The 26,078-nt window shown below is 38.0% G+C and overlaps 1 protein-coding gene and 1 long non-coding RNA gene across 5 annotated transcripts in view; one reads left to right on the top strand and one right to left on the bottom strand.

The window, feature by feature from the left end:
- The window catches only part of LOC144313794 (uncharacterized), a 466,610-nt gene that overhangs the window by 211,012 nt on the left and 229,520 nt on the right, over nucleotides 1–26,078 (bottom strand). The gene's annotated exons all lie outside the window — the stretch shown is intronic.
- LOC144313355 (thymosin beta-4, Y-chromosomal-like) lies at nucleotides 20,046–20,769 on the top strand. The gene has a single exon (XM_077896439.1). The coding sequence runs from the start codon at nucleotides 20,262–20,264 to the stop codon at nucleotides 20,394–20,396; it is 135 nt and encodes a 44-aa protein (XP_077752565.1). The 5' UTR covers nucleotides 20,046–20,261; the 3' UTR covers nucleotides 20,397–20,769.

Genomic DNA, 26,078 nt, shown 5'->3' with positions numbered 1-26,078 from the left:
ACTTACTCCTCTTTCAAGGGCACCAGTCATAGAGGATTAGGGCCCAACCCACGACCTCATTTTTAATTTAATTTAATTTTTAAAAATATTTATTTATGTATTTGAGAGAGAGAGAGAGAGAGAGAGAATGCTCAGGGGGAGTAGCAGGGGGAGAGGGACAAAGGAGACTCCATGCTGAGCCAGGAATTCCCATCTGGAATTATAATTACACCACCCCCCCCCACCCCCCCCCCCACCCCCCGCCATCAGTCAAAATGAAAGTAAAATTAAGAACATTCCAGAGAAAAATTGAAAAACTTAACAAGTAGCAGACTATGATAAAGAAAATTCTAAAGGAGATCCTCAGGCAACAGCATCTATTCTTAAGGGACAGAGAAGCAGGGAGAAATGAAGAGTAAAAGAAAGGATAAAAAAAAAAAAGAAAGGATAAATAAAATCAAATAAATAAATATTGACTGTAAAAGAATAATCTTGGCTTCCAGCATTCAAAATGTATATAGAATTAAAACATGTATTAACAACAGCACAAAACAAAGCATAGTGAATAGAATTCAAATATTCTAAGGTCCTTCAATTACAAAAGAAGTCATAAAATATAAATTCACATTATAACTTAATTAGGTAAAGTGTTGTCATATTTAGAGTTATCATTAAATCAGTAAATTGGGAGAGAGTAACAGAGATGGCAGTTAAGATATATGCATGTTTATATGTATAAAAAATATATATCAAAGGACTTTGTATATTCACATAATAAACAATTTAAAAATGAAATTTTCAAAGGTCCCATTCATAATAGCATCAAACATCATCAAATTTCTAGATGAATAAAGTAAAAGATATTCTAGACCTCTCCATAGAAAACCTCAAATATTACTGAGAGAAATTAAAGATCTAAATAAATCAGAGGATATATAGTATTCAGAAATCAGATTATAAAAGCATCCTTTTCCCCAACCTGATCTGTAGATTCAGTGTAATACTAATCAAGATCCTGGTCAGTTTTGTGCTGTGAAAATGGATAAGAAAATTCTGAAATGTGTATAGAAAAGCAAAGAGCCACTAATAGTTGAGACCTTTCTGAATACACAGAATAAAATTGAAGGACATACTCTATCGGAGAACAAGAATTATTATAAAAACACAGTAATGAATATAGTTTAGAATTACTGAAAAGATAGGCATATAATCAAAACACAAAACAGCGTCCAGAAATAAATCCACATATACCACCTACACCTCTACAGTCACCTGACTTCACCTGACTTACAGCAAGGTTACACCATAATGCAATGGGTAAGGAATGATCATTCTAATGAGTCATGCTGGAGCATTAGGTTATTTATATGGAAGAAAATGAACTTTGATCTTTACCTTGTACCATTACAAAAATCAAGTCCAAAGAGCTTATAAATCTTAAGAGCCGAAGATAAAATAATGAAGCTTCTGAAAAATACCATAGGAAGCCATCTTCCTGATTTTGGAGTAGGGAAAAATTTCTTATATATACACATCCTATTCAAAAGGAAAAATTTTAAAAAAATAAAAAAAAACAAAAGGAAAAATTTATAGTTGAATGAAATAAATTGTTTTTCTTCATCAAAAGACATTATTAAAGGGGTAAAAGGGCAAGTCATAGAGTATTAAAAGATATTTATAAGATGAACACCTGACAAATGATTCATATTCAAAATTTATTTTTAAAAAACCCTCCTTCACTAATAGAAAGTTAATCTAAAAGGAAATTAATAAAAGACATAGCAGCTACTTCCCAATAGTGGATATCCAAGTAACCATAAGTAAATGAACAGGTGCTCAACCTTATGAGACAATGGAGAAATGAAAAAACCAGAAACTTAACCTATGGTATTACCAAATGACATAGTGAATCACTTCTGTAAAGGGGCAGGGCATATGATTATGAGGGGGAATGTGGAGGGCATTTGGGATGCTGAAAAGCTTCTCTGTATTATCTGTCTAGTAGCTATTTGTGTTCACTTTGTGGGCTCAACACTTTGTGGGCTCAACACTTGTGATTTGTGCACTTTTGTATTATATTCCTAGAATAAGTTTTTTTTCAAACTGTGAAAATGAATGAACTAGAGGTACATTCAGTAACATGAATAAATCTTAGTAACGGAATGAGGTAACAAAAGCAAGTCTCAGAGGGCACTATATAGTATGATATTCTTTCTAAACATTCAAAAATGAGAAAAACTGCATTATTTAGGCCTATACGTATGTGAGTAAAATCAACCTAATACTAAGTAAGGAAATGAAATGGTACAAAAGAAATCAGAAAAAAATAGCCATCTTTGGGTGATAATTAGACGATGAGATAGGGGATTTCATATAGTTTAGAAGTTATTTTTTTCTTAAAGATTTATTTATTTTGCAGGCAGAGGGAGAAAGAACCTTAAGCAGACTCCACACTGAATGCAGAGCCCAACCCGGGATGGATCTCACCACTCTGAGATCACTACCTGAGCTCAAGAGTCCAAAGCTCGAACCACAACACCAGCCAAGTGCTCCTAAATTTAAGTTATTAATAACATTTTAAATGCTGAAATGTGTGCTGGGTATATGGATGTTTGTTATTAAAATGGATAAATAAAAATAGGTCAGAAATGGGTGCAATGACTAGAAATCATGGGGTCATGAAATAAGGACTATGAATAAATTATATGCATTTGTTAGCCAAACACTAAAAACATTAAAAACCAAATACGGCTCAACTAATTCTGAAGCCAGTCACTTGGAGAGCAAGGTAGCCCAGATCATCAATGAGAAAACTATCTTGCTGAAGTGCATTTAATAATATGGAAAAGAGAAAATGCATATGACCAAGGTATATCTCAGGAATTCGACAGCATATCTATTAAAGAGAAAAATTATATAATCATTAAATTCAAATTAGAAAAAAAATTGGTAAAATTCAATACCTATTCATTATTTTTTTTAAAGATTTTATCTATTTATTCATTGAGACAGAGAGAGAGAGAGAGGGGCAGAGACACAGGCAGAGGGAGAAGCAGGCTCCACACACTGGCTGGATGTGGGACTTGATCCTAGGTCTCCAGGATCACACCCCAGGCTCCAGGTAGCACCAAACCACTGCGCCACCAGGGCTGCCCCCTATTCATTATTTTTAAAGTTACTTAAAAATTGTAAATAGAGAAGATAACTAATAGAAGAAATCAGGACTGGAAAGAAAGGATGAAATCTTTCTTTACTTTCCAACAATATGATTGTCTCAAAGATAATCTTCATACAAATTATTAAAACTTCTAGGAAGATGATTCAAGAGTTGAATATAAGATCAGTATTCAGAAATTTTATGAGGAACAGTCAGAAAATGCAAATTAAAAAAAAAAAACTACGACACTTTCAATTGCAGCAAAAAATAAATTAGGAATATATCTAGCAAGAGATATCCAATACCTTTTTTAAGAAATTAGAAGACTTTATTAATGGACTATAATAATTTTTATTACTGCATAACATTACCACAAATTCAGCAGCTTAAAAACATCAGTCATTTATTATCTCACAGATCTGTAGGTAAAATATAAAGGCATGCTAAGTTAAGTTTTCTGCTTAGGGGCTCACGTGACCAAAGTCAAGGTATCAGTCAAGTTTGGCTTTTATTTAGAGCTCCTAGGAAAGAAACTACTTCCAAGCTTATTTGGGGTTTATGGTAGAAATGAGTTCCTTGTATCCAAGGGCTAAGTTCCCCATTTTCTTACTGGCTGTTGTTTGTAGGGATGGCACTAGCAACTAGAGTCTGCCTTTAGGTCCTTGCTCTGTGACTCCTTCCATCTCAATAATGAATTTCCCTTACAGCCAAAGAAAACTCTCTACTCTTAAAGGGCTCATGTGATCAAGTAAGACACAGCCAGGTAATTTCTCAATATTAAGGTGAACTGATTAGTAACCTGAATTTCATCTATACAATCCTTTTGTGTATAAAAATAATAATAATCATGGGGTTAAAGTCATTGGAGCCATCTTAAATTCCTGCCTGCTCTAAGGACATTAAAGCAGAAAAATCATTTAAAATCATTATGTTTATAAAAATGGTGACCCAAGGGCAGCTCCGGTGGCTTAGTGGTTTAGCAACACCTTCCGCCCAGAGCCTGATCTTGGAGACCAGGGATCAAGTCCCACGTCAGGCTCCCTGCATGGAGCCTGTTTCTCCTTCTGCCTGTTTTTCTCTCTCTCTGTGTATCTCTAAAAAAAAAAAAAAAAAAATCTTAAAAGAAAAATGGTAACTCAATATCAAAATGATCGTTTTATTTGTGATTTGGTTGAGCTACAAATAACAGAAAATCCCCAAATAGGGGAAACCTACACAGAAATAAGCTATTTATTTATATTTCTCTGGTTTTAATAATTCATATTTATGTTTATTTCAATACCATGCTATATTAATGATAGCTTTATAGTAAGTCTTGAAATTAGGTAGTATGAATCCTCAAACTTTATGCATTTCAAAACTGTTTTGGCTATTCTAGAATAATCTTATAACAATGTAGATGTTTTTAAAATTTCTTTTTATTTCCCTACTGCACTAGCTAGGACCTCCAGTAAATTTCAAATAGAAGTGGTGAAAGTAAAAAAAAAAAAAAAAAAAAAAAAAAAGGGTGGTGAAAGTAGAAACTGTTGTCATATTCCAAATCTTAAGAAAGTGCTAATATTTCACGTTAAGTAGGATGTTAACTGTAGGCTTCATATATTTTCATTATTTGTAATTCTCTTCTATTCTAAGAGTCTTATATGAATGGATGTTGAATTTTATCAAATGCTTTTTTTTAATGTTTATTGAGGAGTATGTATGTATTTTCTATTTATTTTGCTAATATGGTCAATTACATTGACTTCTTGACTGTTAGCCTTAATTTCTGGCATAAATGCCATTTGTTTAAGGTATATTATCCTTTTGATATATTCAGTTTGCTAACTTTAAAGCATTTTTATGTCTATTATTATGATATATATTGGTCTGTAATTTTCTTATACTATCATTGTCAGATTTTGGCATAGGATTATTTTGCTCCCATAAAACAAGTTGGGAGGCATTCATCTTCTTTTTCTGAAAGAGGTTGGGTATAATTTCTTAAGTGCTTGATGAAATTTATCAGTGATGTCATCTATATTTTAAACTGCCAGGCCAAGAGATGGGTAGCTGTTAAAATTCTAGCCTGTTTTTCCTATTCTCAAAAAAGTTCTGGGATGCTTGGGTGGCTCAGTGGTTGAGCACCTGCCTTCGGCTCAGGCCATGATCCTGGAGTACTGGGATGGAGTCCCACATCAGGCTCCCTGCATGGAGCATTCTCCCTCTGCCTGTGTCTCTGCCTCTTTCTGTGTCTCTCTCATGAATAAATAAGTAAAATCTTAAAAAAAAAAAAAAAAAAAAAAAAGTTCTGCCCATGGCAGGCATACTTCTTTTGCTCACGCCCTGAGATTTTGCAAACATCCCAGTAATAGAAGCAGTCACTGGTCCCTGCTTACCAATGAAAGACCAATGACTTCAGAATTTTGTTAATTTAGATTTCTGTGCATCTATAGCTCTTAATACCTCTAAAGAAAAAAAATATGATTTTTCTTTTAGTTGATTTGGTGTTTTCCTTTGTTGCTTCAGTAATGAGGACCTTTGGTGACCATACAGAACTTCTTCAGAAACACAACTCTCTACTTCTTAATTTTTAATCTCAGGAATGTGATTGCCCAAAATTCTCTGGATTTAAGAACTCCTGAACAGCATATTGTCTTTGCTGTTTTAGATTTGGCTCAAAAGACAAACATGCATAGGTAGACTAACATTGTCCTTATAAGTTCAGTCTTTAGAGTCCAAGTACCTAAGTCCAAATTCAGGACCCATCAAGTTACAGGCTCAAGGCTTGAATTACCTAAGCTTCATTTTTCTAGTCTGTAGAACAAAGATAATAGTATTGCATGTAGTTAAAAACACACTCAAAAAAGACTAAGAACAATATATGGCACAGAGAAAATACTCAATAAATACAAACCAAATAGTGAAAGACATTTGGGTAGACCTAAGATTGGATCTGCCCAGCACTGGTCCTAACCAACTCTTGATTTCCTATGATTTATTATAATTTCTGAATCAGTGAATCCATTCAATAATTTCTTAAATTTGTCACTGCTATTAAATATGGGATGAGTTCGAAGATCATCTCTACTAGCCACCAACCTTATTCGGCCCTATTAGCAGGAGGGCTCTCTTAAGAATGGGGTTTAGAGGGGGCATCTAGATGGCTCAGGCAGTTAAGTATCTGTCTTTGGCTCAGGCCATGATCCCAGGGTCCTGGGAACAAGCCCCAGGTCAGCTCCCTGCTCAGAGGAGAGTCTGCTTCTCCCTCTTCCTCTGCCTACTACTCCTCTGTTTGTGCTCTATCAAACAAATAAATCAAATCTTGAAAAAAATAAAGAATGGGGTTTAGAGTGACATGTGAAACTCAGTCTAGCAGTATCTTGTAGCGATGCTGTACTAAGACTGACATTTGGAGTGAGGTAGCAGATTACCTCTGGTTGGACAGCAACCTACACTAATCCAAGCATCATAAGATTTCAAAGTAATTTTGGTTGCGGATATTTATTTTGAATTTCCTACATGGCTAATGATGAGGATATTACATTTATTATTATTATTTTTTTAGCTGATAGCTATTCCTCTGAGCAAATGATCAATGTCAAACAAATCACTTGGCTGACTCAAAGGATATTGCTTCTATGAGGCTTTTCGGTACCTGAGGCAGAAGAGAAAAGAATAGGATTAGGACCTAAAAGAGATTTGATGGCTATCATTTCCACAATAGGAATGTTGACAGCAGGAATAAATAACTTTCGGAGAGCAACTTGTTAAACTGGGTTAAAAGAAGGTCTGTACGGGCATGGCCAAGTCTGATGCCGCCTGCCAATGTGATTATATTTTATTACTCAGCTGAACTGTATGCCATGATTCAGTTTGTGGTTATCTAAAGGGGTCACGAGCTGCAGTAGCTCATATTTCCTGAACATATTTTGGCAGAAATTGTAGATTGTTTTAAGAGAATGCCAACTAGTGTGAGAGATAAAGACAAAGGGCTCCTTTATAGTTAACATTATCAAACCACAAACCAAGGAAAGGCAGATAGTCTCCTTTGTGGGATTCCAGGGATTGTTCAGGCACATCCCAGAGACAAGGAATGTCCTACTAGAAAACCACAATTTACAACACACAAGATTTATGCTCATGTGCCATGAACTCAAACTGTCTTTGAGTCCAGTTTCTCTGGGTAACTCCATTGTATTGTTTTGAGATCTCTATCCTTATTCAATTTCAAGAGCTTCCCCCTGGGTCTTGTCATCTTTCACTTGTAGTATATTTCTGAAATTATTAAAAATCTTTTCTTTTTCCCTCCTACCTTATTCCCATTCTGACCTGTTTTCCAATTCTTTGACTTTTCTGTCCCTAAGCAATTATAAGTCTCCTCCTGGGTTCACCTATTTACCTATCTAGTCTAGATCTCATAGCTAACCAATTTATTTATCTCCTTATTAGCATAATCCATACTTTTTCTCCCTTAGTTAACCTTCAGCAACAACTGCCCGGTCTTGGGTCAAGCTAACCATTCTCCTTGTCTTTCCAATACTGAGGCTGCTCGTGTTGCTGAGATTGGGGAGACTGGAAATGCACAGCTTCTACTATGACTAAAGCCTGCTGCAAATCTCAGGGTCATTATTCCAAACTTTCAACCTTCTTTGCAAGGTCTTCCATATCATATTGTCCTTGTGCCCTCTCATACATACGTGTACGACTCTCAAAAATTATCTCTTTACTCCCAAGGAAATTAAAGATGATCAGGATTCAGCATTTTCAATTTAGAAACTGCCTCCGCTGACTTATGCATGTGAGAAGTAACTTGGAAGTGTGATTTTGACCTGAGTCATGGTGGCAGCCAAGACTTCTGATACCACTGGTTATGTGTGTGACCTTCAGTAACTATGTAACCCCTCTAATCTTTGGTTTCCTTACACATAAACTGATGAAGATAAAGGTACTTTCAAGTAAGAAAGCCCTTAGTAGAGTGCTTACCAGTTAGTAAGGACTCAGGAAATGTTCATTATGAAAATTATTTCTGTTACATCTACATTCATCTGTGCATCCTTCTATCTCACAGAGCTATTCCTGGTTATGCTCAAGACTAATTTCTCCATATTCTCATGTTTTGTTAATATTCTCTTCCATCAATTCTGCATCTCTTATTATGTATTTTTCAATCTCTCAGCATATAAATTCATACACATAGACATGTACACACAAGCATTTACACACTCCCTGAAATCCTATATTCTCCTATGCAATCCTGGTTTTGATTTCTTTTCACAATTATATGTCTATAAAGATAGTTATCATTCATTAGGTTGGTTTCTTCAACTCCACTCCAGTTGCTACACACACACACAAACAGACACACAAGACATTTGACAAAGTAATCAATAACTTGTACATTTTTAAGTCCACAGACATCTAATGCCATTTTCAGATTATATTTTAAATTTATGTGCCTAAAGTTATGTGATGCAGTTTTGGGTCTATTTATACATTTAATTCTTAAAATAATGCTAAGAGGTAAGTGTCATGATTCTTATTCTATATAGGATGAGAGAGAAGTGTCACCCTTTCAGTTACCATTATTCCCTGAGTACACACTATGTCCCTGCTTTCCATGGAGTTTACAGTTTGGAGAAGGAGACAGATTATAAACTGGTTGGCAAACAGCTCTACTATACCAACTGAGATCAAAGTTCTAAGGAAAAATAGAGTTCTGTGACTGACAAGAACAAGGGGAAACCTGTTGGAAAGGTCAAGAAGACCTCTCTGAGGAGATGCAGTGAAACTGTTACCTGAAGATTGAAACATGTCTGCCATGCTAAGTAGAAGTGGAAGAGAGGTCCAGGAAAAGGAGACACCATGTTTGAATCTAATGCCATGGCTGGACAAGAACTTTCAGAGTTGGAGTTGGGTTTCAGCTTTTCCTAATGGCCCCTGGCAAGGTAGCCAATCATCCTTTCCTGACACCATGCACACCATTTGTCTATTTTTTTCACTAGATCATAAGCTACCCGAAGACAGGGGTGCAGTCCTTGGCTCATGTGTAGCCTACAATAAGTGACAAATAATAAAGAAATGTTTATTGAACTAATTAGTGGCAACTTACTCTACCAGGTATTGCCAACCTATTTTTTTTTTGACAGGGAGACTGTCATTTTTGACTGATAGCTTTGTCATTTCAAGCAGGGTCTTCATATCCCCTGTGGCCACTCTATGCTCCTCAGCATTCTTTAACCTGGTCCATCTGAAGAGTTATGTGCAGTCGACTGCTAGTATCTAGGTGATTAGTGAGGCTCAGGGACTGGGATCTATGTGCTATATTAGCACAATTTAAATAGCTCCCTCTTGCTACAACCATTGGATTTTATATCAAATGGTCACCAATTAGCATCAAAGTTGGGCTGATGAAAATATTGAAAAATGCTAGATTTTTCTTGGGAGATTTATGAATATGCATGTTGGAAGCTGCTCTTCCTTCAATGTGGCCTCCTGGAGAGAATATTAAACTGGAAGGTCAAAGCTCTGAGTTTTATTCTTGGCTTTGCCACTCACTCCCTCAGTGACCTTGGACAAGTTGCTTAGCCACTCTGCAGGCAACTGTTTCCTTGTTGGTAAAGATGTGAGTAATGATAGCTGAAACTGCCTTCCATATAGGGAAGTTGTGAAGATTAATGAGATACTGTTTATAAAGCACTCTGAACTCTGAAAGAAAGGTGCTGTATAAATACAGAGTGTTGCTATCGTAATTCAACAGTATCTTTCCTGCAAATTCTCTGTATATTTCTTAAAAGCTGGGAATGGTGGTCAGAATGTATGGATTATTTCATATGGCATGCACCTGTTTCCACCCCTGGTAAACTGTCCACTGAGTTTGCCTCTATCCTATTTCTTATATATAACCTTTCCTTGAAATAAAAAACAAATAGGATTTTTAAAAATTCAAATGGTTTTAGAGGAAATCATCTTTGGTGGTCATTTGTGGACCATTTGTAGGAACCATTTAAGAGTGAAAGCCTAAGATCCTGATTTTCATGATAGGTTATTCAAGGGACAAGATATGGGTAATATTTTCTGATTAATGATGATTTCAGTCTGGCCCTGCATCCGCATTTCCCCAACCAGTAATGAAGCAATGAATTGGAAACCAAATTGCCTACTCTCCTTTGATTTCTTTTCCCTGAATTTGAAGGTCTTTGAGTAGAAGGGGCAATGGAAAAGGAAGGGGAAAACAAGAGAGACAAAGATCTCACTAATTCTCAATGATTAGACTCTGCTGTGGTCATACATACTAAAAAAGTGAGACTGGCTGCCATTCCCTTCATTTATATCCATTATACTTCAAATACTATGTTTCTCAGAACTAGCTACTGTCTTAAATGTGATACCTTAATATTCAGAATGTGTGGAATGTGGGAAAATTGATGTTCCTCTGAGAATCTCAATCTTGCATTAGCAGACTCTTTTGCATTTAATTTTGTCCCTTGTTTATATTAAAGGCAGAAGAGGTTTCTTTTGACATGTGAAATTTTAAAATGTATGTAGGTAAAGTCCCTTGGAGAATTCTATTTTTCATCTGCTTATTAGGACCGATGGGAACAGCTCTTTTCTCAGATTTTAAAGTTCCAGATGATCCACAGTTGTTATAAGTGCATTGGCCTTATGGTGTATTTGTTTCTAGAAAAGAACTGGAACAAGTAATCTGCTAAATGCATGCAGTTGGAGTTATTGTATAAGCTTTTGAAAACTACTGATTATCCCCTAAGACATGTTAAAGTTTAGGAAAGAATATGTTCAGCTGTCTAAGTTTGAGGAATCCAGCCAGAATTTGATAAAAAGAAAGCTAGAAAATAATCCTATTTTGTTTTTACCTTACATGGTTGCATGTCTTTTCTTTTTAACTGTAGCAGATTTATCATTGTGAGGTTATCTAAATGATATACTATATAGCAATGTATTACAAAATAATATTATGCTTAAAATTTAGGAAATATGAGTTGTGCTCTTTGTATCACTTCTACTTTAGACTTTTTCCCTGAAGGAGAGAGAATGGGATTGATATATGTTTCAATGACAATAAAAATGCACAAATCATGCTTGTATTTCAGATAATAGAATTATAGAAAGTAATGTTTCTGATTCTTTGATAGCAGTGGAAGAGTTATAACTAGGATCCAGAGTTGATCACTCCATGTAATCTTTCCAACACCCTGAAGCCCACTCTTTCTAGTAGGATCAGATCTAATGTTGAAAGAAAGAGGGGAGGAGAAAGAAAGGAAAAGACATAGGAAGGAGAGGAGGAAGAAGGGCAAAGAAAGAAGAAAGGAAGAGAAAGAAAGGAAAGAAAACAGGCCAGGCTATTTTATTCTTCTACCACTTTTGACATCAACATTAAAAAGGAGAAACCATTTGTTGTAGGCTGAAAATAATTCCCCAATGATGTCCACATCCCTCATCCCTAGGACCTATGAATACGTTGCCTTATACGGTAAAAGGGAATTATTAAATGTAATTCAGTTAAGGATTCTGAGACAGGGAGATTATTCTGGATTACCCCGGTGGGCACAATGTAACTGTAAGAGTCATAACAAGGTGGCATTTTAAGCGTCATAGAGAGAGAGAAGCTAAAAGGACAGAGACAGAGGTCAGAAAGGAGAGAAGATGCTATATTACTTACTGGCTTTGACGATGAAAGAAGTGTCTATGAGCCAAGCAAATTGGGTGATCTCTAGAAGCTGGAAAAGGCAAAACAAAACAAACCCCCCAAAATCAAAAACCCAGATTCTCCTCTGGAGTCTTCAGAAGGAACACAAATTTATTTTAGTGGAGTGAAAGTGATTCTGGATTTCTGACCTCCAGAACTGTAAAATAATAAATCTGTGGTGCCCTAAGCCAGTAAATTTGTGGCAATCTGTTACAGTGGCAATGGGAAACGGATACATCATTTTAAGGTGATCTAGCCAGTGTCCTTCCTGTCTCAAAGTGAATTAGTGAGCAGTGTTTCAAGTGAACTGTGAGCAGGGGGCAGTAGTCTGTACTTTGATCCTCGTATTTTAGAGGGAAGCAGGATGCACTGCCCTAAAAATTGCCACCTGATGGCTCGAGCTCTAAAAGTTGGCCAACTTGCCCTGGGGAGGGAGCCCATTATGCTCAGAAACTAAAAGCTGCTCAGGAAACTCTAGACCCACCTTCCCTTACTGCCCCAAACTTCTCAGATTAATAAAAACCGAGAAACATTATACTGCTTTGTCAGTCCTCATTTGGGATTTTAAATGTGACTGGGATTTTGGTAGAATCCTAGAAAATAGCTCAATAGAAAGCAAGAGTATTTAACAGGAAGGCGCAATACAGTGAGAGTAAATGTGTAGGGGAACTCATGAGATGGCGTGAGGCAAGCAGATGCTAAGGAAAAATACCTCTCCCGAAAACATAACGTTTACATATAAAAAAGCACAAGTACACATTTCTAAAATATTTACTAAAAGACTTATCCAAAACCAGTTTTTAATGATTCACAAAGTATTCAGTATAACTGTGTGAGGTATATATAATTATATATAGTATATATTATAGTGCTTTATAATTTTATTAAATTTCCACTGAAACTAATATCCCAAACTGTTGAATTAAATTGTACATTGGGGCAGCCCCGGTGGCGCAGCGGTTTAGCGCCGCTTGCAGCCCAGGGCGTGATCCTGGAGTCCTGGGATCGAGTCCCACGTCAGGCTCCCGGTGCATGGAGCCTGCTTCTCCCTCTGCCTGTGTCTCTGCCCCCTCCCCTCTCTCTCTCTCTCTATGAATAAATAAAATAAAATCTTAAAAATAAATAAATAAATTGTACATTGGTCCCCTGAAAACTTTGCGAAGATATTTCACTATTTGCAACCGGAAGAGTTCAGCATGGTACAGAAGAAAGAGCGTAAGATTTACAGGCAGGAGGATTCCAGTTAAAAGTAGCATTAAAAAAAAAAAAAAAATTCGGGGTAGCCTGGGTGGTTCAGTGGTTTGGCACTGCCTCCAGCCCAGGGCATGATCCTGGAGACCCAGGATCGTGTCCCACATCGGGATCCCTGCATGGAGCCTGCTTTTCCTTCTGCCTGCGTCTCTCTCTCTCATGAATAAATAAAATCTTTAAAAAAATTTTAAAAAAAATTCAACAATATTGTTGAGTCCTGGTCCTGTGTCTTTGGACAAGCTTCAACTTTTCTAAGCCTTGGTTTACTCATCTCTAAAATGGGGGTAGAAATATCTCTTTCATAGGATATTAAAAGGATTATAATAATGAATGCTTATAATCTCCCTTTTCTTTTTTCATTTTTTTTAAAGTAGGCTCCAAGCCCAACATGGGAATTGAACTCATGGCCCTCAGATCAAGAGTTGCATGCTCTACCAATTTAAGCCAGCCAGGCACCCCAATCTGCCTTTTAAAGTCTGATCCGGAGGCCACTTAATTTTTCCTTTTCAGAAACTTCAGAAATCAACAGGGAGAATTTCACTAGATCTCAATAAAATAAGCCAGATAAACAGGAGTAAGGATTTGAAATTAAACTAATTCACTGAGTCAAGATAAGGGGAGCCAGGGACAGGTGATCTGGCTGCAAATGCCCAAGGCTGATTATCATTTAAAATGCTAACATTCCTTCCAAAAGGCCTCAACATTGTTCCAGCCTGAGTCCCGCAGGCAACATGGAATCCAAGCTGATATAACCAGTTTAGAGATGTCCACAGGCAAGAAAAGAACAATGTAGAAATGATGTCCATCAAGACAGGGTAACAGGGCACAAGATAAAAATCAGGCAGTTTCCCAGAAGGAAAACTGAGAAACACAGACTTAGGCCAAATCTTACTAAGGCCGAATTTTATATATATATGTCAAAGGGAATGATGGTCATGCTGAAGTTTAGGAACTAGATGGAAGTTTGTTTATATCTGGGTCAGAAAAGAATAGCAGCAAAGGACTGTTAGATCCCCTGGCCAGGATTAGTCTAAACAACAGGGGAAAGAGTCTGGTCCACAGGTGGTATCAAAGAAAAATTACACTGGCCAGAATTTTAAAAGCAACACTTTATTCAAGACTATTGCAAAAGGGGGGAGAGAGTAAACTGAATTCCATTGAACAAAAGGTGGGAGAGATTTAAGCAATGGGGTAGGCTAGGGGAAAAGTACTAAAGAATATTAATGGGGGGATTAGGCTACCAGGGTTTGCTAATTGGTGCTTATGGAAATCACATGCTGGAAGACAGGGTGCTATCTTTCTTGAGGATTACATTTCAAAGGGATGGCTCCCAAATCTTTGAGAAAGATGTCCATGTATTAAAGCTGGCGAGAGACTGGGAGATTTATATTTCAAAGGGATAGAGAACGAATTTAATTTATAATTGCAACTTATCTAAAGTAAATGCCAAAGAAAAGGCAGGTCAGGGCATATAGTCAGGGAAGAAAGCTGTCCCGAGTTTAGTCAAACTGAGGAGAATGTTAGCGCTTTTATAACTAGTCGGGAATAAATAGCTATAGGACTTTTAAATATGGTCCCCAAAAAGACCTGAATGATACTCAATGATAACTTTCGAAATGCATGGTGAATTCGAAAACAGAATGGCCTTTCTGGTAGTGGAGGCATAACAAAGACTAAACATAGAAATCATGGCTCTTTTTTTTTTTTTTTACAAAGGACTACTCTACTACTTCTTAAAGATTATTTATTTATTTATTTATTTATTTATTTATTTATTTATTTATTTATTATATTCCCAGGTCACATCATTCTAAATGTAAAATGGGGCCACTTAACAGTATTTTCTAGGCTTTATTTCTCCAACTGCGAAACCTCTGGAGCACCTTTTATTCCCTTCAAAGTTTCTAGTTCCTTCCCCAGCTATTTGCAGGAACCCCTTAGGGATCTGTTATTGTGTATTCACAAACATCTTTTGAGCTAGCAAGAGTGCCTCCCACTCTGTTTCCCTCCTGCTCTGATCCTCTTTGGTGACCTGGCAGCTGAGCCTTTGCTCCTGCTCTTGCTGGAGATCCCTGCCAAGGAAAGTCTGAGACAATGTCATCCCTTGTTCCAGCATCTAGCACCACCACGCACTGCCTTTGGCTGCTGCTGAGGCTATGGGTGATGGAAAATGAAAAAAAACAAAACAAAACAAAAAAACAACAACAAAAAAAAACACCCACAAAGCAAACAAACTAAAACCAATGCTGACCCCAGCTCTCATTTTAACTGGAGTCACAGCTGGAATCATGGGCTGGAGCCCGATGTGTGTCAAATACCCGATGCCCCAAGGAACAGAATGCCTCACTTTCATGGTAATTCAAGATGCTTTGGATTTCCAATGACTGCAATGAGCTTGTAAGAGAACAGTTTATTCGGTTTATTCTATTCCTTCTCCCCTTTCCAGGTCTCAAGGACACAGAGGTGAGTGAATTGGTTTGGGAAAATATCAGCGACAAACAATGTACTATATTAAGATTTACCCTGTTCTCCAATGGCTGAGACACTTTACAGAACCGAACAATATGCAAGTCTCTGCCATTAGGATGGGATCTCTCCCTAGAGGCCACTCAATTCTTATCCAAATAAACATTTCCAGGGCCTGCCCTGCCTGCCTGCCTTGTTTACCAGACAAGTCTGACAGCGGTATCCTCAGTCTACACCAATGATGAGCCACTAGAGTTCTCAGGATAAATACAGCTGGCTCAGGTGAAAGCATAGAAAGAGGACTCTCTTGTGCCATAATTGTTGACTCTATGGTAAATTTTAGTGCCTAGAATGAAGGGTCAAGTTCATTTTGGCATTGTCCTACTTAGTTAAGCAGATTATTTTATCTGGAAGCATGTAACTTACTTTTCCATGGTACTCAATGTACCTATTATCGTTTTTGAATTCTGGGAGAAAAATAATGTGTCGCATTGACAGTTTCCTTTTTCTGAAGGTTATTTTTGCAGCCAGTTTGCTTACCACTCATTTAGAACCAAGCATCCTTTGTATTTTCTCAGAAGATTAGTTCTAATCAATTTGGGGAGGAGGAGAGAAACTTTCAAGACAGAGCTGATTGAAGAGGCTAGTGCCTTTCAGAGAGAAACATTAAGTAGTTCACGGGTAGTGAATGTTCCTCTTCAGATCTACTAGAATGTCTCTCCTTTAGATAGTTCAACTAGATTCTCACCCCTTTTAAAGTTCAGATCACCAACCTGGATGAAAGAATTGCAGAATGGGAGTTTTTCACTGTGTGGAAGAAAATATATCTCCAGATTAATATACTTTTATTTTTAAATAAGCACCCTTTATTTCAGTTGTCATTCAGAATGAAATTTTGAGGGCAAGTTAATTTTCTATAGAAGTTGAAATGATTGTTGAAAATAACCACTGGAAGATACGCTTGTTCATCAGGTATCTCCTAATGCCTATAATAGCACCCGGGACAGAGGAGGTTCTAAAAAAATAATAAAAGTGTGGATAAGTGAATTTCAGGATTTATAAAGAGATCTGTTTTGATTTAATAAGATTCATAGCCTGGGGTCAGCTCTGAGTTCTGTTTTATTTTTGTACTTTTTTCCATCTGAAGCTGGTTAAACATCATCTGGACCTTACACGGGTCTCTCCAACCCTTGTCATTTCTCAGTTTGCTTGTGTAAAGTGCAAGTTTTGGGCAAGAAAGCTCTAGGACTCCTTCAATCTCTATAAGGCTAAAATTTTCAGGTTAAAGACTTTTAGGTACAAATGACCAGAAATCAGCAAATCTGTGCTAATTGAATCTCTCCCCTTGAAGGAAAAAAAAGAAAAAAAGGGGGGGGCGGGAAGTAGGGTGCAAACTGCTTCAGGTCCACTAGGGGGCAGGTGCTGGGACACATCTGTGGTTACAGAGAAACACAGAACAGTACCACATGAGTTACTGTGGCACAGATATACAAGCTATTTGACCCTTCACACTTGAACATCACAAAATAGTTTACAAGGAGGAAATATTGATCCTCTTTGGGGCAGTATCAGAGACTGTGGTATGCTCTGAGCAAATGACTTACTGGAAAGCACAGAAGTTTCACCAAAAATATGGTCTCTGACTCCAACATCCTGTCTCTTACTTACCTTTGAACACTGACCATCCCTCAGCTGAATTACAGAACAAGGGAACTGAAAGTTGTCAGGAAACCTAGAAATGGTTTCACCCAACAGGTACCATAGACAGAGCAACTACCTCCTTCATCTTACCTCCCCCAACACAGTCAGCCAGAAAGCAGACCGAGCAGCCGAGCTGGAGGTGACCTTCAGAGTGGCTTCTGTTGGAAGCACTCAGAAAGAATTTTTAAAATCAAAGAAGAAAACATCTTGAAAAAATTGGCTGCTGGTGGAACTGTCTCTTCCAAGTTGACATCATCAATCAACCAACAGTGTAGGAGAACTGTCAAATCCCAGCAGCATGAGGGACAAGAGAAACCATCAGACACCTGAAAAATGGAGGACTGCTCCACACAGCACAGCTGGAGCCCGGGGCTGTTATTTGGGGGGAGGGGACAACTTAATGGGGTGGGGGAGAACAGGAGAGGGTGTTGGCGGGGAGGGAAGAAAAAAACCCATCAATTAAAATATGCCTGATTCATAATTTTCTCTATTTCTCAGCAGAATAACTTTCTGCCCTGCCTTCTGCATTGTGCACAGCTATCTCAAAATTCATTTTTCAGCTGTTATTCATACTTCAGTTTGGTGTTTCTGAATGTATTCTTCCTCACAGTAACTGTTGACAGGTCCAGCCCTGTAACCATCTGGCTCCTGAAGTAATGAGACCAAATGAAATGGAGCTTGAAGAAATTAACATTCTTTCCTTAATCTATTAATAACTGAAAAGTGTTGATTTTAGTGACAGCTAGATACTTTATTATGAGGCATATTGGTTAATTAAGAGCATCATAATGAAGGTTATAGGAATGCATATCCCTCCAGAAATACACATATTTTTTAATAAGCATAATTTGATTCTTCTCACAGGCTCAAATAAAGTCAGTGAAAATGTTATGCACAAAGAAAATCTCAACAAAGAATAAACAGACAATTTTGTATGTACGCACTGTGGTTATTGTTGTTTTATTATGTTAAGTGTGCCCATGTCTATCAAATACAGCTGCTGTGTATCAATAGAAGTTACAAATACTTACAGGTCTTTCAACTGCATCAAGCTGTCCCTCGATTCTGCTTCCGCCCATCCGTTTGCTCTCAGGTGATATTTGTAGCTTTTTTAGGGTCCTTATTGGGGCAAGGAAATCCTCCAATTTACCAAAGTTAAAAATGCATAACTTTCGATATTTAGATCATGGATGATGAGATTTCCTTGCTCTTCTTTTTCGTTTGCAAATATTTTCTTTATGGTCGTAAAAATTTTACAAAAACAAGACTTTATGGCACACAGAGCTGTCATTAACCACAGGCTGGGTATTTCATCTTTCTTCCTCACCTTTCCCTCACATTGAGCTCAGACAAGTTCTGGGTTCCCCTTGCTGCAGTGTTAATGTGCAGGCACACTTAGTCTAGGAAGTTAGTTAGCCCCAAATCTCATTGAGAAACTATTTGTTCTATGTTTTCAGTCTTTGCTCAACTTTAGTTTCTCTATGTATGTACTTTTTAGGGAAATTCAGTATCATTTTTATTCCTGACTGGTATCCCAGTAAAAAAATACCTACAAGTCAATTCCCAAAAATTTCTCTGCTAAGAATTAAATGATGTGTGTGTGTGTGTGTTTGTTTTCATGGCACAAGTTTGATGCACTAAATCCTTCTTGTTCTCCCCCTCATTTTGCCATTGTCTTCTCACTAACTAGACAAGAAGTCCCCGTGGAATAGTTGATTTTTCTCTCTTGCTATTTCTCTCCCGGGACATACCATACAAGATTGAGTGGAAAAGTAAAGTAAAGGTCTAGATAATTCAGGCAAAAACTGGTTAATGACAACTGAGTGTGTGTTTTCCAACTTTGGGCCTTAATTACCCACTTTGGTTGTCAAAGTTGAAAAATTACTGAACTGAGACCAGATCTTTAATACAAATATTGCTTTTCTGAACAGAGAGAATGTACTTCCTCCTGGTTTTCCCGTTGTCTTTGATGGGTTCAGTCTCCCTTTGAGTTCTTCTTTCTTATTATCCTGACAACTCCTCTCTCCCTTTTCTTCCCCATCCTTTGTATTATTGATGCCAGATGAATGTCAGCACCTTTATAGCACCACGCTCTCAACATAAGACTCAGGAGGCACACAAGGAACACACGTCATCATTCTGTGATAAGCATGTCAGTTAAACCCTGATGGGTGCTTATTCCTATTTGTCTTGAGAAGTAATTCTGTTTTTCAAAATACAGCTAAATTGCATCATGAAGCAGAATTGTAGAGTTAACTTTACATAGGCTATAATATACTTCGGCTGGCCTTCTAGGATCCCTAGCCAGGGCTCTGCATATCAGAATCACCAGGCTGAGGGACTGGAAACAGATTTGAGGCCATTGTGAGGTCTGATTCCAAAGCAAGGGCAGAGAATTCTCTATCTCACACTCTTGAGCTGGGGGGCCAGAAAATCCATAAGACAAAGTTAAAAACCATGATAGAATGGAATATTACTCAGCTATTAGAAATGACAAATACCCACCATTTGCTTCAACGTGGATGGAACTGGAGGCTATTATGCTGAGTGAAGTAAGTCAGTCGGAGAAGGACAAACATTATATGTTCTCATTCATTTGGGGAATATAAATAATAGTGAAAGGGAATATAAGGAAAGGGGGAAGAAATGTGTGGGAAATATCAGAAAGGGAGACAGAACGTAAAGACTGCTAACCCTGGGAAACGAACTAGGGGTGGTAGAAGGGGAGGAGGGCGGGGGGTGGGAGTGAATGGGTGACGGGCACTGGGTGTTATTCTGTATGTTAGTAAATTGAACACTAATAAAAAAAAAAAAAAAAAAAAAAAAAAAAAAAAAGAAAGGTCAAGGTCATGCTTAGTATGTTTCATACCCAAAATTGGAATAATAGTGCTCAATAGTTCTTTCAAAGGATTGAAGATAAGAAAAACTAAATAAAAACTTTGTCAGAGGTGATCGATGGTGGCCACTGGGTAGACCAGACCTCACTCACTCCAATGCCTCGCTCCCCTTGCTTCCTCTGCAACCATGTCTGACAAACCGGGCATGTCTGAGATTAAGAAGTTCGATAAGTCAAAATTAAAGGAGACAGAAACACAAGAGAAAAATTCACTGCTTTCAAGAGAGACAACTGAACAGGAGAAGCAAGCAGGCAAATCATAATGCAGTGTGTGCTGCCAATGTGCACTGTCCATTCCACAAGCGTCGCCTTCTTATTTTACTTTGTTTAGCTGTTTAACTTTGGAAGAGGCGAAGAGGTTGGATCAAAGAATTGAGAACTACTGACAGGGACCACCACACCTGCCTCTCATGTCTGCCTGTCTCGGGAGCAGGGAAGGAAAAGAACTTGCATGTTGGTGAAGGAAGAAGCTGGGTGGGATGACCCTGAACTCCAGAGTTAAAACCAAGCTTGTCGCAGGTGTCCTGCAGGCTGTAAAATGCAGTGTAGTGAGAGTGCCATTTTTTTTGTTCAAATGATTTTAATTACTGGAAGGCTCAATTTTTTAAAATATGCAAATAAAAAGTTTTATTTTTATTTTTTTGGAGATTTCATTTATTTATTCATGAGAGACATAGAGACAGGCAGAGACATAGGCAGAAGGAGAAGCAGACTCCCTGCAGGGAGCCCAATGTGGGACTTGATCCCAGGACTCAGGATCATGACCTGAGCCAAAGGCAGATGTTCAACCACTGAGCTACCGAGGAACTTCCCCAGTTATGCTTTCAAATAGGTCCATCCCTCTCACACAAATACTGTTCGTGACAGGGTATAAAAGTTCAGCATCAGGCACATCTCCCTGCCTGGGAGCCTTCCAGCCTTTTCCATCCTATTTTTTTTTTAAAGATTTTATTTACTTATGTGAGAGAGAGGGCGGGGGGGGGGGGGGGGGGGCGGGCAGAGATACAGGCAGAGAGAAGAGAAGCCAGTTCCTTGCAGGGAGCCTGCAGGACTCAATCCCAGGACTCCAGGAACACGCCCTAGGCCTAAGGCAGGTGCTCAAGCACTGAGCCACCCAGGTGTCCCTCCATCCTATTTTTCTACTATCATCAGACAATACCTACTTTAGACCTTCCTGGCTCTCCTATCTCTTAGCTTCCACTCCTGCTCCCAGCTGATGCTTCGTGTCCTCAGTTCTCTGTCCTGACAATCCAGTTAGACACCCTTCTCTGGCCTGAACCTCACTCAGCACTACCTTTCAGTCAATAACTTATTATTTTCTGGGAACACCATAAGCACTTACAACTAAGGGTAAGAAATGTTCCTGTTATTAAATAAAACTTGAGAAGATTTATACCTACCTCACCGGGTAGTTGAATCAGATAGCACTCCCTATATATCTGCTTTAATTCCAGACTTAAAATATTACTTTACAGTTTGTTTAGATCTTCTAAAATAAAAAGAACCATGCAGCGAACATAAGGCTTTTATATGACTTGCAGATGGCTTGGGACACATGGTAAAACACCGATGTATTCCTGTAAATGTTTTCCTTCTTTCTAAGGTGAAGGGGAAACATTGGGTCACTTCATTTTGTTACAGGTGAAACAGGGTCAGTGGAAGTCTGCTAATATTAGGGTAGAAATTTAGAGCCTTATAGGGTATAAATATAGAATTATGGTTTAGTCTATAAAATTTGCCAAATTCAAACTAAGAAATTTGAGACCAAAGGATTTAGAACAAATTTATGACCATGGAACCACATGGATTTATTTTGACAAGAGCCAAATAATTATTTGAAAATTAGAATAACACTCCTTAAACATGTAAAACATAACCAATGCTATCTAAATGAGGCCTAAAAATAACTGTTAGAACTATTTAGAACTTAGATAAGTTTGATTTCTGTTCCACACCACAATTTGTATTTCTCTTGAAACATTTTGCTCTTATTATAGAACAAAGGATATATCCCAATATTATAAATGTATAATTCGAGTCAGAAAAAGCATAACAGAGCCTTGGCAGGATACTAATTTACCCAACGGCCAGAATACTTTTTTCTTATTTTCTCCTTTGTACAAAGTAGAATATATAATATATTCGTTAATTCAAATATGGGAGAGACTAACAGATTTAGAGAACGTATTTTAAGTGACGTTCTTTCACTTTTAAGTACTTGTAAGTTATCTAAATAAGTAACGTTAAGATGAAATTATCCTTTTTTTCATACTAAAGATTTTTCTATATATTATGAACAGTGTAAGTGGAGAAAATAATTTTTCCTCTCAGTTAAGAGACTATTCCCTCTAAGTTCCTGTTTTACTATACATTTACATAGCATGCCCTTCTTTCACAAAGTTACCCCTTTTGGTTCAATTACGTCAATGTCAAATGAATGAAGTAGCATTATTTCCAGAGTCAATCAGGTTTTGCTGTATCTAAAAGCTTACGATGCGTTGGGAAATTTTATTTTCCAAAGGAATGCCAGAAGTTTCACATTTTATACTGATATCTATAAGCCTATGTGTCAAGATTCAATCAAGGAAGCCAAGCTCCTATGAGTATCATAGGATAAGATAGTTATTTTAAGAATAAGGCTGGACACAAATGTGCAGAATCTGGTTGCTGGTGTGCATCTACTCTGAAGCACTGGTGCAAGATGGGAGTTTGCCAAGGAATCTAGGAAGCCAGGCTGGTCCAGATTCTGGGGTGGGGCCATGAGGGAGGCTCCTGGAGAGGTCCACTTCCACATTCAGAGGAAGGCTGTTGCCTCTGCGTCTGCTGGATCATGTGGGGGTGACTACATGTTCAGAGAGAGGGGGAGGACAAGCTGGAATTGGCCACAGCTCTCAGACTGCCTTCCAGCATGCGAACCCACAGAATGAGGTAACTGCTACTTTCCACCTTCCAAATTTAACATGAATTTCTCTTTTGCACCACAAATTCGGAAAGGTACAGGAAGAGGATGCTGGGATATGTAGTTCAGTTTCATCTTATTGCTGCAATACAAACCACCACAGTCACATGACTCCATTTGGTTTACAGAACATTATGTGAAGGGGGTACAAAATCTGGGGGGAGGTGGGCAAATGCACAGCATACACAGCTCATGTTTATGAGCAGGACATGATTTGGAAGGAGAGACCACATGGCCCATTCAACAGTGCAAGGTGCCATTCCATAAAGCATCAGAATAAATGCTACTGCCAAAGAAAGTGAAAACGCTGAAAAACGCTGTCTTTAAAAAGCATGTTTTTCATACCAGTTTCGTTTCCTACTCCCTACTTCCATTCTCTTAATAGCTTTAAGAATTCTATGCGAGGGGTGGGGGGGAAGAAAAGGGCTACACTATGCAGAGAGATCTGAATAGCTTGTCTGATTTCATTCATTAGAATGAAAGAATTCATCAACTTTTATGATTTCAGAATGACCTTCACTATATCACATTTGCAGAACATAGGCTCTGTGAGTAAATGTGAACCCATTTTGTTGAAAGAACAATGTCTTTTCTGAATTTGAACCTTTTCACTGGTATCCAAGAGAAACAGACTAAGAATCGAGTAAACTGCATTGAAATTTGTTCTATTTACCAGATGGGTAATTTCCAAGGCTTTTCCCTTCTTACAAGTACCTTGAGAGAGAGGCACATCCTTTGAGAGAGAGAAGCAGGAGAGAAAAGATCAGTCTGAATGATAATGAGTCTTGCCAGGAGAGACCTTTACCTTATTTCAATGGGACAGATAGCTTTTTGATGTCAGTTTATAACTCCCATTAGCTATGATAGGAATTATAGGTTTATCAAGAGAAGAATATACCCCTATGGATTAGGTAGCAAAGGTCTCCCTCTTTGAGCTTCATTATTATTACAAAAACCTCATTCATACAAGGCTAATGGGAAGTAGACACACGCTTCAGAGAAAGGATCTCATGGGATGAAGTACCACTCAGCTAGTTTCTAATTCATGCTCTTACGGAAAGAGAAAGATTGTTGCTGTGTTTTCATGTAAATTGGTCCCTCTTCTACTATTCATCACCACCACCCTCTAATGCCATCTTCTCCCACCCTGGGAGAGCACACTGACGTGGTCCTGTCATGGACTTAGGAAAGCCCCCTAGACCCACCAGATACAGCATGTCTGTCCTGAGCCATACGGATTATTCTCTGTCCCTAAGAACATCAGCCCCAAAGATATATTTGTAGATCAAATCCTTGGAGCATAATGACCTCCTGGATGTTTCAATATTTGGAGAACTCTTTGACAGAGTCAATAAGTCTTAGTATTATACTTTATTTGGATTGGGGAATTGGTTGACATTATTTATCACAATGTGGAAAGCAGTTTGGGAGCATTTCCAAATGACACTCAGGAGAATCAAAATGAGTTCTTCTCTTTGGGGCCCTGAAGGGAGAGTTCAAAGTTACCAGGTCTTATGTAACCACAGTTCCAGGCACCTTGTGAGGAGTGAAGGTAGTGGAATACTAGAAGGTTTTACCAAGCAAAACTGTTTCTTTCTTTTTTTTTTTTTTTTTCCTTCCTTCAATCTCAAAGTAAATGTCTGGTTTAAGTGATGGACAGTAATAGCAAAGAGGGATCAGCTGGAGAGCACATATCAGGGAGATAGTCAGAACTCACAGAATTAATTGTGAGCAAAGAGGCCTGAAACACCTGTACATAAAAAGAAAAACAAATATATGATTATTGGTGCAAAGATGCTAGCCTGTCTGACAGAGGGTTTTACTAACTGGTCTATTAACTGTTGCATCTGGCTGTGCACTGTGCTCTGTTCTCCCTGGCTTTTTTTTTTTTTTTAAACCTCCTTTATATTTTTGAGTCCGTTCTTTATAAGGCCATCAAAATAAAGGCACCTGATTTTAACAAATGATAGCCATAGCTTGGGTTTGGGGGAAATCTCCTGGGTTTCTCTCTGAGCATGCATTCTCCGTCAAGAAAAAGCTATTTCCAAAGGTCAGAGAGGAGATGCATATTTATGTTACATGCATTCATGTGTGTCTATAACCATATAAATACTATAAATATATTTTATGGGAAGACAGGGATTATCTTCTACTTAGCATTTTCCATTTTAGTAGCTTTCCCTTTTACTAGTTGAATACTCATTGTATTCTTTATTGGGGCTACATTCAACTTAATTCTCTTTGCAGACATAAAGCTAGCAGGGGCTACAACAGGTCATCAGAGCTGTGTCTTTTTTCCTTATTCTTTTCAAATTAATACCACTCATGTTGAGCCTTAGGTGAGCTTCTTACAGTTCTACTCTCCATAGAGATAGAGACTAGTTGTAGGTCATAATTATAAACAATCTATCTTAAAGGCCTTGATTATGCAAGGTATTGAAAGAGGACTCCAGCTATCTCCATACTGACCTCAGTCTGTACTCTCTGATTAAGTTTTTCTTTCCAGCTTCTCTCTCAATGTTGGCAGGCAAAGCATCCGTGATGGGAAGCAAAACTACCCCCTTAAGCAATAGGCACTACCCTGAGCTAGCAAAGCCCCCACGTGATGAATCCTGACCTTCACTGCCCCCTTGCAAGTACCCACTGACCTTTGTCCCACATTCTCCTTATATAAACCTGGAAGTATTTTTGGCACTTTGGAGACAGTCTTTGAGATGCTGGTCTGCTGACTTCTCAGGGCTGGCCTCACCGAAATGAGTTTCTCTTTTGTTTCACACCCAAATCATCTCTTTGCCTTTGGATTTTGTCAGCAGCGAGTGGCTGACCCTGGTCTGTTTGGGACCTCCAGAGCCACGTGCTTCTGCCCTCCTGTACTCCGGCGACAGTACCATCTCCTCTTCAATTTACTAAGTAATTTTTTTGTTTGCTTTTGTCCTTAAGACTAATTTTGAACAATCTTTCTAATTCTTCTTTAAATTCTCCACCT

Source organism: Canis aureus, chromosome 5, assembly GCF_053574225.1.
Source record: "Canis aureus isolate CA01 chromosome 5, VMU_Caureus_v.1.0, whole genome shotgun sequence".
Classification (NCBI taxonomy): domain Eukaryota; kingdom Metazoa; phylum Chordata; class Mammalia; order Carnivora; family Canidae; genus Canis; species Canis aureus.
Note: the sequence above shows the minus strand (reverse complement) of the source record. Positions and strands in the feature narration are given on the sequence as shown.